Source organism: Lontra canadensis, unplaced genomic scaffold (genome assembly GCF_010015895.1).
Source record: "Lontra canadensis isolate GAN:19392208 unplaced genomic scaffold, GSC_riverotter_1.0 scaffold6, whole genome shotgun sequence".
In the NCBI taxonomy this organism is placed as follows: domain Eukaryota; kingdom Metazoa; phylum Chordata; class Mammalia; order Carnivora; family Mustelidae; genus Lontra; species Lontra canadensis.
This window is the reverse complement of record NW_022631000.1, coordinates 22091290-22109092: the sequence shown is the minus strand read 5'-3', so window position 1 is coordinate 22109092 and position 17803 is coordinate 22091290. Positions and strand designations below refer to the sequence as shown.

The 17803-nt window shown below is 35.3% G+C and overlaps 1 protein-coding gene across 4 annotated transcripts in view; it reads left to right on the top strand.

Annotated features, from left to right (window-relative positions):
* The window catches only part of XRN1 (5'-3' exoribonuclease 1), a 106848-nt gene that overhangs the window by 66489 nt on the left and 22556 nt on the right, over positions 1-17803 (top strand). For all 4 annotated transcript variants that reach the window (XM_032852396.1, XM_032852395.1, XM_032852398.1 and 1 more), the window contains 8 exons: positions 1022-1111; positions 1472-1607; positions 5309-5365; positions 5496-5628; positions 7693-7762; positions 8956-9163; positions 10422-10517; positions 15651-15759. In XM_032852396.1, the coding sequence (XP_032708287.1) occupies positions 1022-1111; positions 1472-1607; positions 5309-5365; positions 5496-5628; positions 7693-7762; positions 8956-9163; positions 10422-10517; positions 15651-15759 (899 nt within the window). The remainder of the gene's footprint in view (positions 1-1021; positions 1112-1471; positions 1608-5308; positions 5366-5495; positions 5629-7692; positions 7763-8955; positions 9164-10421; positions 10518-15650; positions 15760-17803) is intronic.

Genomic DNA, 17803 nt, shown 5'->3' with positions numbered 1-17803 from the left:
GTCCTACCCACACATCTCCCTGTGCCTTGTATTCCTAAAGCTAGAGCATCCTGTATTCAACCTCTCCAAAAGATAAACTACAGACAGGTCTTGTGCTGGGGTAAAGGTAAGTAAGCACATGATCAACCAACTGCTATTATACAAAATTTTCAACTAAAAGCCTAGTAAACTTCACCCTGCCCATACTACAACATTAAAATGTACCTGAAGCCCTAATTCCAGAGCTTTTGCAGACATGCACAGTTTAAATCATCTTGCTTGTTGTTGACTTTCTACCCTGGTTGCTTAGGGTGTAGCTTTTTCCTGTCTTTCAAACCAGTTAATACTTACCCATATAGTTTCCAGTTTCTAAAATTTTGTTAACAATTCATATGTGCTCTCAGACTTAACGTTTCTCTTTTCATGCCTTTCTGGGTCTATGCCCTATTTTATACTTTACTCTTTTTTTAGTAGGTTGGGAAGTGAGCAAATATTAAGCACATAAGTTCAATCTGCTATGTGTATTTAAAAGTCCTGCACTATTTAGGAAGCAATGGCATTTTTAGGTGTATCAGAAGAAACTTTTAGGTTAATTTAGTTATTAAATCTTGATTTAAAGTTTACTTGATTGAGATAATATAAATGGTCACAGGTGGACCTTGTAGATTATTGTGGTTGCATTGCCTTTCTTGTACACAGCTTTGTTGTGAAAATTAGAAAAGGAATGTGTAGATATTATTTTTGTCATTTATCACCTATCATTATGATCTGAGAGCAGTTAGAGTCAGTAATTGAAATTTATAAGTAATTGAAGTTTATTACAGTTTATGAATTGAATCACTTCTTCCTTAGCTACTGAGAGTTCTTTGAGGGCCTGCGAATACTTTCAAATCATTAGGCTCTATCCCTTATTAATACTCTGTGTGTAATAATCAATCCTCAATACTGAGGATTCCCTTGGAATCCAAAATTATTTGATAGGAAGTTTATGTGAAGTTAGCCATATATATTTTCTAAGCAGTATTTTTATTTGTTTGTCTAGGGCTCCAGAACTGTTTAGTTATATAGCCAAAAACAGCCAGGAGGATGTATTCTATGAAGATGACATTTGGCCTGGAGAAAATGAGAATGGGTAAGCAAAATTTGTGGTATTTATTGGCTCATAGTTCAGCTTAGTAGTTCTAGTGAAGGGTACAATAGCTAGTTTATCAAGAATTTATACTAATTTTGTGGGGAGGGTTTTATATATTTGCTTTAAGATCGTAATATAATTTATTTCACTTATATCAGTAAAGTACTTTTAAACTAATTTTGTGGGGTTTTTTTAATTACTGAGAGATTTATAATTAGTCCCAATTAAGTTTAGTGATTAATTATTAATTATGTATTTGATATCTTTTATAATTCACAACCCTCAGAAATTTATTAGACCTTTTGTATTAACCCTCAGAAAGTTTTAATTATTGTGAAAAAAATATTTTTTTTAATGTAGTGCTGAGAAAGTTCAAGAAATTATTACTTGGCTAAAGGGACATCCTGTCAGTACTTTGTCTCGTTCTTCCTGTGATTTACAAATTCTGGATGCCGCTATTGTTGAGAAAATTGAGGAAGAAGTCGAAAAGTGCAAGGTACTAATTTTCAATAACCAAGATGACTGATGAGATTTGAAGTTAAATGGATTGTATATAATTTGACAGATTATTTTTGTTTCAACCAAATAAAATGTGAACTCAATGATTCTAATTTATGTCAGGTAATCCTATAGTTTAAAAAAATGTTCCAGCCACTTCCAGTGGCCATTAATAAGTTTATATGAATTTTTAAAAATGCACTTTAATATATATAAAAGCTATAACATTTAAATTTTATGTTCTAATGGTGTTTCTAATTTTAGGAATCAATATTCTGTAATTCTAGCCAAAATACAAAGTTTGTGATTAAGAAATAAAGTACGTCCCCTATTCCTTCCTATTCTAAGTTCTTTAAAGACATAGTTCTTTTTATAGAACATAAACATTGTGTTTAATTCACTTTTACAGAATCACTTCTAAACATATTCAGTATTTTTGAAATCCTATTTAATCTTTCCTATTTTTTTATGTCTTGGGGTTTTGGGTTTTTTTTTAAGATTTTACTTATTTATGACAGAGAGAGATAGCAAGAGAGGCAACACAAGCACAGGGGACCTGGAGAGGGAGAAGCAGGCTCCCTGCTGAGCAGAGAGATGACCCTGGGGCTGGATCCCAGGATGCTGGGATTATGACTTGAGCTGAAAGCAGAGGCTTAACAACTGAGCCACCCATGGCGCCCTTATATCTTGATTTTAAAAACCCATAATCTTCTGTGTAGGCTTAACTATTTTATTTATTTTGATCTCTGTCTTGATGTAATGGAAAATGGATTGATTATATTCCTTTTTTTAACTTTTAATTTTTTTTTCCACACATTTGCCTTTTTATTAAAATGATGTTGCTTTGGTAACACAGCAGTCTAACAGCAAACTATGTTAAGAAATGGGCTCTGAAGCCATTTTCCCCCATTTCTCTTTCAATACTTTTAACGTTAGGCCAGATACTTTAGATATTTATTTTCCATGCCTCTATTGTCTCATTAATAAAATGAGAGTCAAATAGTACTATTTCACAGGGTCATCAAAAGGATTAACTAAGTTAAATCATGTAAACTCCTTCTAATAATGTCTGTTTTTAATGCCTAACAATGCTTGGCTATTATTATTTTAATTCTCTTATCACATATTCAAGAGCTGTGAAGACAGTCTGAAAAATTACTACTGGATGATTCTTGTTCTCTTTAGGAAAAAACTCTTAGAGCCAAGAGTTTGATTTTTTGATAGATCTATCAATCACTATCACTATCTTTTGATAGATACTCAGATAACGATAGAAACCTGCATTTCATTTTTAACCTGCATTTCTTTTTGTCTTTCAATCTAGACTAAAATCCGTTTGTACAGCATTGTTTTTGAAATGAGTCTCTCACTTAATAAAGGTTTATTACTCTAAGCCCCTAAACTTTATTTGAGATTCTCCATTTCTAACAAGCTCCCAGATCACATTTTGAATAGCCAGACCCCAGAAATTTTCATTTCGTATATGTGGGTTAGGGCTTATTGTGAAAATTCCTAAGTTTATTAATTTGCTTAGTGAATCAGGCTTGATTGCCATGTCCTCTAATCAGTGCTATAATATAGTAATGCCTGGAGATATATTCAAGCATATAGGTTGTTATTTTCATATACAGTACTCCAGGCGCAAGTTTGGGGACTGCTTTTTAAAATTACTTAAAATACTTCTTTTTTCTCCTTCTTGCTGTTTTCAGGGGGCACCAATTGTACCCTATTAGTCCTAGTCTGCTGTGGGCTGAAAGTGTAGACATTCTTTTTTTTTTTTTTTAAAGATTTTATTTATTTGACAGAGATCACAAGTAGGCAGAGAAGCAAGCAGAGAGAGAGGAGGAAGCAGGCTCCCAGCTGAGCAGAGAGCCCGATGCAGGGCTCGATCCCAGGACCTTGAGATCATGACCTGAGCTGAAGGCAGAGGCTTTAACCCACTGAGCCACCCAGGCGCCCCAAGCATAGACATTCTGTCAGTACTGCCTTCACTATTCATTTTATTCAAAATTACGATCTCTCTCCACAGTGCTGATCCCCCCTTACCTGCTTTATTTTTCTCTGCTTTTTACCGTCAAACATTTGTTGCTTGTATGTATGTCTCCCTAAGTAGAGCAAAGGAACAAGTCATTGTTTTATGCTTAGCACCTAGATCACTACATGGCACATAAATGGAACTCAGTAAAGATTTGTTGAAAGAATAAATGAAATACCTTTATAATAAAAGATAATAGGGTCTGTTTAAAGACTTGAGCATTTTACAGTATATAAATACATGAACTCTATGGTATATGGTCTCTATAGCTTGGAGTTGTTTTATGCTCTCTTGTACTTATTTCCATAAGGTGTGTTCTAAAGATGGGTGGCTGCAAATTAATTAAACTGTTGCCATTTTTCTTAGTTGGTAAGACTTCACTTAAAAAATATTTAATGTGAATGGTAGTTATGGATTGCAATGGATATAAACTGTCCTCATGGTTTTATTGGTAGAACAGGTAACGTTATTTCTGTTTTACAGTAGAAGGAGGCTGATGCTTAAGTTGAATGTGAGTTCACAAAATTAACAGGGAGTAAAGATGGGACAGAACTCTTCTTCTGATCATTTGTTAGATGATCAAAAAATTCAAATATCAAAGCCAATTTCATAATAGATTCCAAAAGCAAGGGCTTTGTTAAATCAATGCCACCTTAATTTTTTTAAGTAGCCATAAAACCCTAGTATTGTCATAGATCAGTACTTTATACTTTTTTTTTTCTTTTAATACAGATCTTCATTGACCATCATATACAATTCTTTTTAGAGTAAAAAGGCATTTGAATAGGATAGCATTTCCATAAAGTTCTAAACAGCTAACTCTAATCTTTTGTTAGCAGTAAGGTTACTTTGGGGAAATTAATAACTGGGAAGGAATACAAGAGTTCTTATGTTGTGCTTAGTAATGTTCTCTTTCTTGAACTCAGCATAGTTACACATAGATAAGCTTATACTATAAATATCCATCAAGTTTTATGCATATTATTTTATTTTTCTATGCCATAAATGTCAAAAAAATTTCCCTTTAAAAATTGTAAGGGGCACCTGGGTGGCTCAGTTGCTTAAGCATCTGCCTTGGGCTCAGGTCATGATCTCGGTGTCTTGAGATCAAGCCCTGGGTCAGGCTCCTCACTCAGCAGTGAGTCTTCCTCTTCTCCCTCTCCTTCTCCCCAATGCTTGTGCACACTCTCTCTATCTCAAATAAATAAATAAAATCTTTTTAAAAAAAATTTTTAAGTAAGAATTTATTATCCCTCCCTGCTGCATCTGAAGAACTTCAAATATTCTTTAAAATACTCATTTCATTTGGCTTTTAAAAATGAATAGGAGCACCTGGGTGGCTCAGTGGGTTAAGCCTCTGCCTTCGGCTCAGGTCATGGTCTCAGGGTCCTAGGAGTGAGCCCCGCACCAGGCTCTCCGCTCAGTGGGGAGCCTGCTTCCCTCTCTCTTTCTCTGCCTGCCTCTGCCTACTTGTGATCTCTCTCTCTCTGTCAAATAAATAAATAATATATTTTTTAAAGTAAATAAATAAATAATAAAAATTAAAATGAATAATAATCATGTCCAACTGAATAATAATAATCTTATATTTTTAGTGTAAATCTATATGACAGTAATTTTATAATTTAATATTTTTAAATATCTAAAAATTTTTCTTTCTTCAGCAAAGAAAGAATAATAAGAAGGTACGAGTGACAGTGAAGCCCCATTTGCTGTACAGAGTAAGTTTCCTATCAAAGAATTCAAAGTCTGTATTTCAAAAGTATAGAAGGAACAAAATATTTCTGTTATAGTAATAGAAAAATTATTTCAAATTAGAGTTAATAATAATTAAAGCTTTCTTCTCTTCAGCCTTTAGAACAGCAACATGGAGTCATTCCTGATCGAGATGCAGAATTTCGTCTCTTTGACCGTGTGGTAAATGTGAGAGAGTACTTTTCAGTTCCAGTTGGCCTTCGGGGCACCATCATAGGAATTAAAGGGGGTAATATCTCAATACTTGGTGTGTCTTCAACTGCATCTGTAATTGTAAAGTAAAACACAAATTTCTGTGTCTTATATCTAAGCAGAAAGCAACAATGTACATATAGTTAACACTATTGTACTCTACACTTAAAAATAAGATGGTAAATTTTATGTCATGTATTTTTTATTTAAAAAAAAAAAAGAAAAAGAGAATGGAGGGAAAAGGGAAGAAGCAACTGAGGATCTAAATTTTCCTTAAAGGGATGTCTGTTGTGAGCAGCTTTGCAGTGTAGATTCCAAAAAAGTCAGCCTAGCATGAAGCAGCAAATCCAGTGCCAAGGCAGCACTATCTTTTGATGTCTCAAGCACTCAACTTTGGTCTGATTGTCTGGGCTAGGAATGGTAAGGGCCAGATGGGTATAATGAAACAACCCTCCTGCTGCTGTCTGCTCAACCCCCTGCATCAGCTGTTCAAATACAGAGTATATTATTAGATTGTGTTCTAGTTAAGTTATCTTGATAAGGCCTTAGGACTTTGATAACATTGGAGTTTCCTTTCTTCTGGCAATTCCTATCAGTAATAGTGACTCCTTGGAATTTTGTTTTGAGGTTTTTAAAGCTGTATATATGCAAGTGGGATAGAGCTCTGTCACCGATTAACCATGTCTGCCATGGATAAAAAAGGGAAATATTTCCCCTCAGCCCTCATCTGAGACCTCTTCTCCATAGTCAACTCACTAAAGGGAGTGAACAATCCTCTTACCTTTTATAATCTTAATAATCTCTTGAGGAAGTACCCCTCCTTCAGATAGGGAATAAGAACCTAAAAGGTGAGCTTTAAGCCTTCAGAGGAGAAACTCCAGCCTCTCATTAAGCCTCTTCTTACTTTCTGGAGCTTAGATTTCAGGCAAAAGTGTCAGGTTGAAAGATAGAGCTGAATGTTGGGGAATGGATGAGCTGTGCAGGCCTGGTTTCAGCTGGGCAGGACTGGGGATGGGGAACAGACATCCCTCCACTTCTATCCCAGGCTAGGATGTTATCAAATATTGTATTAGGGTTCTCTAGAGAAACAGAACCAATAAAGTAGAAAAAGGGTAGGGGAAAGGTGGAGAGAAATTGAGGTGGGGGGAGGGGAAGGTGTAAAAGAGGAAGGGGAGTGAGAAGAGGGGAGAGGGAAGGAGGTAAGGTCAGTGAATTCTGAAGTAATGTAATAAATCTATTATTAATTTAGGCTTAGAATTCAAATATAGCTAATTATTTCATTTTATCTTGGTGTTTCGGGTAAATTTACTCTTGCCAGATATATCTCATCAGCCTCTCTGCCAAGTATGTTCTTCTCTGTTCCTATCTAAGTTTATTGCACTTTCTCATGTCTCATATCTCAGTTATGGCATCTGTAATCTACCAAGTCCTCTCAGACAGAACCTTGGAGTCATCTTTGGCATCTCTATCCTTTTTATCTACACAGGTCACAAATTCCTGCCAATTCTATCTAATAATATTTCTGTGCTCTCCATTCTATTCCCTTTATTAAATAAACTGCCATGCTTTCAGATCATCACTGTCTTTTATCTTACTGCAAGACCTTCTGAACTGCAGACTCCAAAGTTACCTCTTTTATTTTTTTAAGATTTTATTTATTTATTTATTTGACAGATGGAGGTCACAAGTAGGCAGAGAAGCAGGCAGAGAGAGAAGAGGAAGCAGGCTCCCTGCTGAGCAGAGAGCCCGATGCAGGGCTCCATCCCAGGACCCTGGGATCATGACCTGAGCCGAAGGTGGAGGCTTTAACCCACTGAGCCACCCAGGCGCCCCCAAAGTTACCTCCTTTATTAAATCTTTCATTATGAATAATTTCCAACATAGATAAAACCACAGAGAAAAATAAAATTAACCCCCTCACAACATCTAATTTAAAATATTATTTTACTTCAATACCATTTAGGTAATCTGCAAGTTTATCTACTTTTCACTTACTGTATTCCCCTACACCATTTTCTTATAGGTGTAATCCTTCTTACAAGCCAGACACTTAAATGCTGATTTTTCATCATATGATTTTTAAATTCCTCTTATTTAACAGCTAATAGAGAAGCTGATGTACTATTTGAAGTATTATTTGATGAAGAATTTCCTGGAGGCTTAACAATAAGGTTTGTATTTCCTGATGATAATTACACTTTGTAAGTATGTCCACCTGGCCAGTGACTTTACATTATTTGTTTATTTGTCCACAATTTGAATTCCTGTCATATGCAAGACAGCATACATGCTACTAGGGATGTAACAGTGAGTAAGACAGACATGCTTTCTAGACTCACAAAGCTTTCATTTTAGTGGGGGAGATAATTGTGTAACTGATTATAATATTAATTATTTAATTAAACTGTGAGAAGTGCTGGGAAGGAGAAGTTCCAGTTTCTATAAGAGTATGACTTCTAGAAAGCCTTCTTTGACAAGTGATATTTAAGATGGGACTTGAAGATTGAGTAATAGTTAACTAGAGGAAGAGGGAAGAAGAATGGCAAGTGGTCAAGAAGAGGAAATAGCATGTGCAACAAAGGATTTATTCATTAAAAAAAAAAAAAAAGAATGCAAGTGTCAGCAACTTCAGCAACTATGTAAGATGAAAGTAAGAGAAAAGAGCAAGGACCACACTGTGTAGGAGCTCCTAAGCCAACTTCGAGGACATGCTAATGATTTTGGTATCTTGGTCTTTATCCTTAAAGCAATGTGAAGTCATCAAAATCAGAGGTGTGGCATGATTGCAGATTTATATTTTAGTGGAATTGTGGGTGCACAGCCACACTGGGGTGGTTTGAGGGAGCAGGAAATTGAGCTGACCCTTGAGAAGTTTGACCATGAAGGAGAGAAAAGGTAACTGGAGGTTAGCAGGTTTAAAGCTAGAAGATTGGATTTTTTTGTTTTTAACTTATATGAGTGAGATTTACTTATTTGGGGGCAGTACTGATAGAAAAGTTAAAGTTACAGGAAAAAGGATTATGATAGAATGAAAGATGCATGGGATGGGTTCTGTCACTTAACCTTTGTGCTACTTTGGGTAGGTAGTTAAAAGCATTCTGACCCTCAGTTTCCTCATTTATAATGAAGATACATACTTCACTAGTATGTATGAGGATTAAATAAAGTCCTTTCTGGTTTCAGAAATGTATCATCTTATAAATGGAGATCTTTCTATGATTTCAGGTTCCTCTACTGAATTTAAAAGTAATATTTACTAATTGAGATTATGGACTGATTGTCCACCTAAAAATAATTTGATTCTTCTGCTCCCTTTAGTATTATTTAGTATTATTTCCCTCTGAAATAACTGTTTACTTTTTAGGTGCTCCCCTGGTAGAGGTTATCGACTGCCAACAAGTGCCTTGGTAAATCTTACTCATGGGAGTCGCTCTGAAACTGGAAATCAGAAGTTGACAGCCATTGTGAAACCACAACCAGCTGTGAATCACTATAGCTCAAATTCATCAATTTCATCTGGGCATTTGGGAGGCCTGAACCATTCTCCCCAATCGCTTTTTGTTCCTACTCAAGTAAGACTCTTAGTCTTTCATTTCTTTCTGCCCCTTTATAAATCTCAGGCAGACTTTATAAGTAAAACCTAATTTGACTTAGTTTTTTAAAAATTTTTGGTTCAAGTCAATTTCAGATTTGTTTTTAATTTAATAGGCTAGTAAAGAACGCTAGTAGGGTGCCTCTGTGGCTCAGTTGTGAAACATCTGCCTTTGGCTAAGCTCATGATCCCAAGGTCCTGGGATGGAGCCCCACATCAGGATCCCTGCTCAGCAGAAAGTCTGCTTCTCCCTCTCTCTCTGCCTCTCCCCCAACTCGTGCTCTCCTTCAAATAAATAAATAGAATCTTTAAAAAAAAAAAAAAAAGCTACTGACAACATCCTATGTCTGTTATAAAATTACAGTTAAAAAAGAAATACATTTTTAAAAAATGAACCTGAGAATGCCTGTTTTCTTTTCATATGTTTACTTTTCAAACTACATTTGTGTAACTCAGATGTTGTATTCTGTCTGCTATGAAATGACATGAATTTGAGAGGTTAAAAGGGAGAGAATTACATTAATCAAAAGCCATTTTCAAGTTCCTACCCATGCAGCTCATGGGTGATTTCCCCTTTTTTTATCTTTCTGGAGACGAAAATTGAATTGGTTTGTGTGAGACATTTAACCTTGTGTAACTTATGTCCCCAAATCTTACCCACATTTTAATCCAAGTAATACATGTTCATTATAGACTAATTAGAAAGTACAGATAAGGAGATAATAGCAAAGGAAACAGAACCAAAAATCAAATTTCATAGGTAACCACTATTAAATTTTGGTACATATTTGTTCAGAGTTTTAATCTGCACAAAATCAGTTCCTCATAAGTAATAGCTGGTTTTTTAATCTGTTACTTTTGTGTAAAATGAAGATTTTAAAAATTAAATTGTTAAATGTTAGCTTGAATGAGATATCAGTACATTGGAAGACTAAAAAAAAAAATCTACTGGTAGGGATATTAATTTAATATAATCTTCCATAGCATTTTTCATGCTTTAAATACTTTTTAGTAAAACCATTCAAAACCAATTACAAATGATAAAGACCATTTTTACTCCAATAGAATATTTTTATGATGACTATACTGAGCTCCAGAAAAAAAGAACTGAGATTCAGATAATGGAAGTTAATATTTTGTGTACTACTAAATAACTAATGAATTTTTTTATTTTAATATAAATCCTTATTTTTTTTCTCGTATTTCAGTTCCTTAAGAAACTTTTTGTGCTTTGCCAGGTACCTACTAAAGATGATGATGAGTTTTGCAACATTTGGCAGTCCTTACAGGGATCTGGAAAGGTTCAACATTTTCAGCCAACTCTACAAGAGAAGGTTAGTATACCTTGTTTGATAGACATTTAATTCTAAAAAACAAAATTTACATTTCTCTTGTGAGCATGCAATGATTTTTTTTTCCCCAAATCTCATAAAATAGAAATAACAGTTTTAATCATGAATTTTCATAATTCTCTTCAGCCATATATAAAAGTTTTTGGACTCAGGAGAAGGAATATAGATAATTTTTCTTTTAAATTATTTTAGATTTTGTTTTAGTTGTTTGCAGAATCTCAATAACTATATTTTAAATTCAGCAAAGGCCTTAATGCACTTATCATTAACTATTAACTAATTAATTTCCACTTGAATGTGGAGCTATATGTTAGCACTTGGTTGTCTTAAATATGAATGAGCAAATTCACATTCCTTAGTATAAATTAAGAATGGAAAAGAAATTCTGCTAAAAAAGTAGACTCAGACCAAAAAAAAAGGAACAGTTAAGAAATAAATTCCTACAACATTTTTTGCTAGTTACTGACCTATCTTCACAGCGTAGGTAAAGAAAGAATATTCTCTCAAGTTTATAAATCAGTAGCCTGCACAATGGAGGCCTCATTTATTCTAATGTCTTCCAGTGATGGTGACATTTTCAGAGTAGAGGAAGAAAGTAGCAAAGGATATTATGGTAAAATAAACCTAAAAGTGAGAGTGACAAAATACACAGGGCTCTTCTGCCAATATGCTAAGTTTTGCTTAGATCATCCATAAATCCTTACTACCTAAATGCTGTCTATATCTGAGTTTCAAACCCTCTTTTCCTCTCTAATTTATTTGGTACCACTAACCATTCATTTATTAGGAATGCTTTGTTATCATTCATTCATTTCATTAATTCATTCAACTTGTATTTATTGAGTGCCTTTCATGTGCATTGTTCTACGTAATGAGAATATAGCTGTAAACAAAACAAAAATTCTGACCCTCAAACAATTAGTATTCTAGGGAGGAGAGGACAATAAATAAGTAAATTACATGGTATATTAGATGGTAATTAAAAAGTTTGAGAAAAATTTCAGAGAAGGAGCATAGAGAATGTTGGCAGGAGGGGGAGGCAAGGTTTTGCAGTTTTAAATAGAATGATCAAGTAACATTTGAGTAAAGATTTGAATGAAATGAGGAATAGAGTATCTAAGTAGATATCTGAGAGGAGAGTGTTCTAGAGATATTCAAAGACCCTGTTGGGAAGACAATTTCAGTGTACTCAAGGAAGAGAAAAAAGACCATTATAGTTTTGAATCAATAGGCTGAGTTACAGGAACTGTAATTAGATACCATGCAGGACCTTCTGGGACATTATAAGGATATCGTTTTTTATTTAGTGAGATGAGGAATCAGTGAAGCATTTTGAGCAACAGAATGACACGATCTGATTTATATTTTAATAGGATCATTCTATCTGCTATCTTAAGAATAGAACATAGAGGAGCCAGGATGGAAACATTATTTAGGAGATTACTGGAATCATCAAGATAGAGTTCATATTGACTTGAACCAGAATAATAGGAGCATGGAGAAGTGATTAAATTCTAGGCATATTTGAAGGAATTGCCATCTAATGATGAATTAGGTAAAGGGTTAAGAGAGAAAAATATGGATTAAAGAGTGTGACTCTTAAGGTCTTAGTAACTAAAAGGATAGAGTGGCTGTTACCTGAGATAGAGAAGGTTGCAAGTCAAGTAGGATTATGGAGGAGGATCTGGAATTCAATTCTGGTCATAGTAAGTTTGAGATGTATATTAAACATCTAAGTGGAGATACAAGTTACAAATTTGAATAGAGGGGTGCCTGGGTGGCTCAGTCAGTTAAGTGTCTGCCTTCTGCTCAGGTCATGATCCCGGAGGAGATTGAGTCCCACATCAGGCTCCCTGCTCAGTGAGGAGACTTCTTCTCCCTCTCCCTCTGCTCTTCCCCCTGGTCATGTTCTCTCACTTACTTACTCTCTCCAGTAAATAAATAAAATCTTTAAGGAAAAAAAAAAAAAAAGAAATTTAAGTAGAGATATAGTGTTGGACATTGATTCTGATGGTTATGGAGGATGTCCAATCTGGAGGGAGAAATTTGGGCATGTGTATGTGTATCTGTTTATCTATATCCAAGGAAGTGGATATAGATAGAGAAGTCTAACAACTTAGCCTTAGAGAATTCCATCCTTAAAGAGCCAGAGAAAACCAGTAAAGTGTGGTGTTGTAGATGCCAAGTGAAGAATGGATGTCAAGAAGAGTAATCAACTGTGTCAAATGCTGGCAGTGGATCAGTTGAAATGAAAACTTGAGAATTGACCATAGAGTTTTACACCTGAGGTCACTGGGAATCTTGACAAGAGCACTTCCAGTAGAGTGGTAAGAGTGAAATACCAAGAAGAGTGTGTTCAAGAGAGAAGGGGAGAAGAAAAATTGGAGGTAGTAGAATAGGCAATTCCTTCAAGGAGTTATACTCTAAAAGGAAACATTACCCTGACTCTCCTCTTACCTTTTGCTTCTTATTCAGCTTCTTTTTTTTTTTTTTCTTTTTAAAGATTTTATTTATTTATTTGACAGACAGAGGTCACAAGTAAGCAGAGAGGCAAGCAGAGAGAGAGGAAGAAGCAGGCTTCCTGCTGAGCGGAGAATTCAAGGCGGGGCTTGATCCCAGGACCCTGGGATCATGACCTGAGCTGAAAGCAGAGGCTTTAACCCACTGAGCCACCCAGGCGCCCCTTCAGCTTCTTTCTTAACCTCTGTTTTTCCAACTATTCTCTGGGCACTGTTCCCAAAAACTGAAAAACTGTTTTTTTTCTCCACCTTTGTTTATTGTTTGGTGATGTTGGCTCTTACCTTGCTGCTAATTTAACCACTCAAGCTATGTGATCCATATTTCTCAATCAGGATCAATCTAAGCCAATATCTCCAATTTTCTAGAAGGCAGGTATAGATGGACATCCCACCATCACCTCAGCCAAAAGATGTTTTAGAATTGACCTCATCTAAAGCTTCTTATCCTTATTTCTAACACTGCCATTTCCCCAGGCATATAATCTGAAAAGAAGAGAGTAAAACCTTTTTCCTTTCTCCCCCCCCCCTTTTTTTTTGCGGTGAAATTCCAAATCTTTTTATTTCTTGCCAGTTCCCACAATTGGGCCTTAGACTGTCATCCTAAGCCTAGATAAACCTCCTATCTGTGCTTCCCGCTTCTTTTCTCTTTCCTTTTTAGTCCTTCTTACACAGTACTGTTTGATGTATCTTTCCTGTTGATCTTTCTTGATGATCCTTTCACCTGTATTGGCCTAATGGCATAACTGGGCAAAATACCTAATTAATAAAGACTTCTCGGTTTGACCTTTGTTTGTTCCCTGAGGCACTGTGGTGTAATCAATCTGGCACTGGACTCAGAAAGTCAGATTTGGTGCCTCAATTTGAGCAACTCTAATTTCCTTGGGCCTCTGTGGCCTCATGTGCAAAATTAAGGCATTAGACTTAGATGACCTCTTTTTCAGTCCTAAAAGAATGTTATTTTTTTTTTTTAAGATTTAATTTATTTATTGGAGATGGAGAGGGAGCATGAGAGTAGAGTGAGGGACAGAGGGAGTAGTAGTCTGCCCCTGAGCAGGAAGCCCGTTGTGGGGCTTGATCCCAACCCTCTGGGATCATGACCTGAGCCAAAGGTAGTTGCTTAACCGAGGTGCCCCAAAGAATGTTATTCAAATATTACAGAATGTATAGTGCTCTCTGTTCAGTACTAGTGGAATTCAGCCTCAAGTGAAACTAATATCTAGCCCTTCTATATCGAACTCTACGTAATTCTTATATAAAGTGTATTCAACTCTTTGGTAAAATGGTCTGTTCTAGTAAGATTGGTCTGTTTATTTTCCCTTCCCGACAAGTAGGTAATTCCCATTTCAGGTTATGTGTTCTTACTGTTCCTTCTACTTTTCCTCTCTCACAACCAAAATTCCCCTAGATCTCCAAAGTTCTCGTAGTCATTTTATTGCCTATTGCCTTGAGAAGGAACTGAACACCTGATATTATATTTCCTCAGAATCTTCTGCATGCTGCTCCTGTTATTGGGTGCTATTTCATTATTTGTATCAGCTAAACACTGTCATGTTGTATTTCCTCCTATATATTCCAAGAATTATGAGCCACCACATATATCACTTAAATCCGTGAAGCATTAATAAGCAACCTGGTGTTCATCTGATAAGCATATTCCAGACAACTCAACATGATTTTTTAAAAAATATTCAAGCTGGGCACCTGGGTGGCTCAGTGGGTAAAGCCTCTGCCTTCAACTCAGGTCATGATCCCAGTGTCCTGGGATCAAGCCCTGCATCGGCCTCTCTGCTCAGCAGGAAGCCGGCTTCCTCCTCTCTCTCTCTGCCTGCCTCTCTGCCTACTTGTGATGTCTGTCAAATAAATAAATAAATAAATAAATAAATAAATAAATATTTTTTAAAAAATAAAAAGTATTCAAGCTTCTGGAAAAGGCAACACTATGGAGACAGTAAAAAGATCAGTGGTTGCCCAGGGTTTGGGGGAAGGATCAGTAGATAGAACACAGAAGCTTTTTAAGGCACTGAAAATAATCTGTGTGGTACTATAATGGTGGATACATGTCATTATACATTTGCCTGAACACATAGAACATACAGCACCAAGAGTGAACCCAATGTAAACTATAGTCTTTGAGTAATAATGATGTGTCAGTGTTAGTTCATTGGTTGTAGTAATATACCACTCTGGTGGAGGATGTTGATAATGGAGAATGCTGTACATGTGTGGAGACAGAAAGGATATGAAATATCTCTGTACCTTTGTCTCAATTTTGTCATAAACCAAAAACTCTTTAAAAAAGTCTTGTTTTTAAAAAAATTTAAGTCTTTACTGGCAAAATATGACAATGGGAGTAATAAATAACTTTATGTAGATATCAGATAGAACAACCCAATAAACTATACCCAAAACTAGAATACTTTCTAATTAAACTTCTGGCATACTTTTTCTCTGCTATGGTACTGTGAACATGGGTTTTAGTGTTAGAGCTCAAGTGTCAGCTCTCCTATTGTTTAGTTCTACAACCAAATATTTTATCACTTCGAGGAAAGGTAGTTTTGTTTGTTTTTAATTCATTTATAAGAATTTTAACTTTCAGGTTACAGTTCTACCTCAAGAAATAAGTCAAGTAACTCAACATCATAAATCTGGCTTTACTGACAACAGTGTTAAATGTCAGCAAAGAAAACATGAGGCTCACAGGAAATGTAAGTTGAAAGTTAAAAATATACTTATGATGCTAACTGGTTTCTTTTTTATTATTACAGTTTACTGAGTTATAATTCACATACCTAAAATTCATTTTTTGAAGTATTTAATCAGTGATTTTTGTGTTGTTTTTATAAAATTGTAAACCTATGCAATTCTCTAAATTTAGAACACTTTCTTTACCCCAAAAAGAAACACCGTATCTATCAGCGGTCATTCCTCCAGCCCCCTGGCAACCATTAATTTACTTTCTGCCTCTATGCATTGACTTGTCTGGACATTTCATGTAATCATAAAATTTGTGACTTTTTGTGACTGGCTTCTTTCACTTGGCATGATGAAGACAGGATTCATCCATGTTGTAGTATGTATTAATGCTTCTTTTTTTTTTTTTTTGCAGTCCTTTTTATGGCTGAATAATAGTCTGTTCTGTGAATACTACATTTTTGTTTATCAATTCATCCATTGATGGAGATTTGGGTTTTTCCACTTTGGCGCTATAATTAATGCTGCTGTGACTATCCATGTAGAAGTTTTTGATTGAACATATATTTGCAGTTCTCTTAGGTATACATCCAGTTCAGTAGAATTAGTCATATGTTAACTCTGTGTTTAACTTTTTAAGGAACTACCAAACTTTGCTAACTGGTGTTTCCCACCAGCAATATATGAGAGTCCAGTTTCTTTACATCTTCCATAATACTTGTTATTGCCCATCTTTTTTATTACAGCAGCTCTGGCAGGTGTAAAGTGAAGTTTCTCTGTGGTTTTCATTTGTGATTCATTAATGACTAATAACATTGGGCATCTTTTCATGTGCTAATCAGTAATTTGTGTATCTTTGGAGAAATGTCTATTCAGGTCCTCTGCTCATTTAAAAAATTGAGTTCTTTTTCTTTTCATCCTTGAGTGTGTGAGTCCTTTACCTCTTCTGCATGCTACATACATATTCAGATATTTGATTTGCAAATATGTGCTGTCATTCTGTGGGTTGTCTTTTTAACTTTATAGTGTCCTTAAAACAAAAATCTTTAATTTTGGTCAATTCTAATTTATCTTTTCTACTTTTTCTTTGATTACTTGTGCTTTATGTATCATATCTAAGAAACCATTGCATAATCTAAGGTCACAAAGATTTATACCTATCTTTTCTTTTAAGAGATTTGTAGTTTTAGCTCTCATATTTAGGTCTTTTTTTCCCATTTCTGAGTGTTTGTATATGGTACAAGGGAGGGGTCCATATTCATTCTTGTAATGTGGATCTCCAGTTGTCTCAGCACCCCTTGCTGAAAGACTGTTCTTTGCCCATTGAATTCTCTTGGCACCCTTGTTATACATCAGTTGACCATGACCATAGATGTATGGGTTTATTTCTGACCTCTCAGTTCTATTCCATGGATCTATATACCATCTTTATGCAAAGAACAAACTATCTTAATTATCACAGGTTTGTTTTAAGTTTTGAAATTGGAAACTTTGAGTCCTCCGACTTTATTTTTCTTTTTCAACATTGTTTTGTCTGTTCTGATCTCTTGCATTTCTGTATGAATTGTAGGATCGACTTGCCTGTTTCTGTGAAAATGGCAGCTGGAATTTTTATTGAGATTGTGTTGAATCTATAGATTATTTTGGAGAGTATTATCCTCTTAATAATATTAAGTTTTCCTTGAAAACTTAATCCATGAACATAAAGTATCTCCATTTATTTAAGTCTTTAATTTCCTTCAATGATGTCTTACAGTTTTCAGTGTACAAGTCTTACATCTTTTGAAAAATTTATTCCTAGTATCTTATTGTAAATGCTATTTATTGTCAGTGAAACTGTTTCTTGGTTTGTTTGGGGTTTTTTTTTCAAAATTTTAATTTTTTAGAGAAAGAGCTAGAGGAGGGGCAGAGGGGAAGAGAGAGGAGAGAATCTCCAGCAGACTCTACACTGAGCATGGAGCCCAGTGTAGGGCTCAGTCCCACAACCCTGAAATCATGACCTGAGCCAAAACCAAGAGTCTTACAGTTAACCCGCTAAGCCACCCAGACACCCCTATT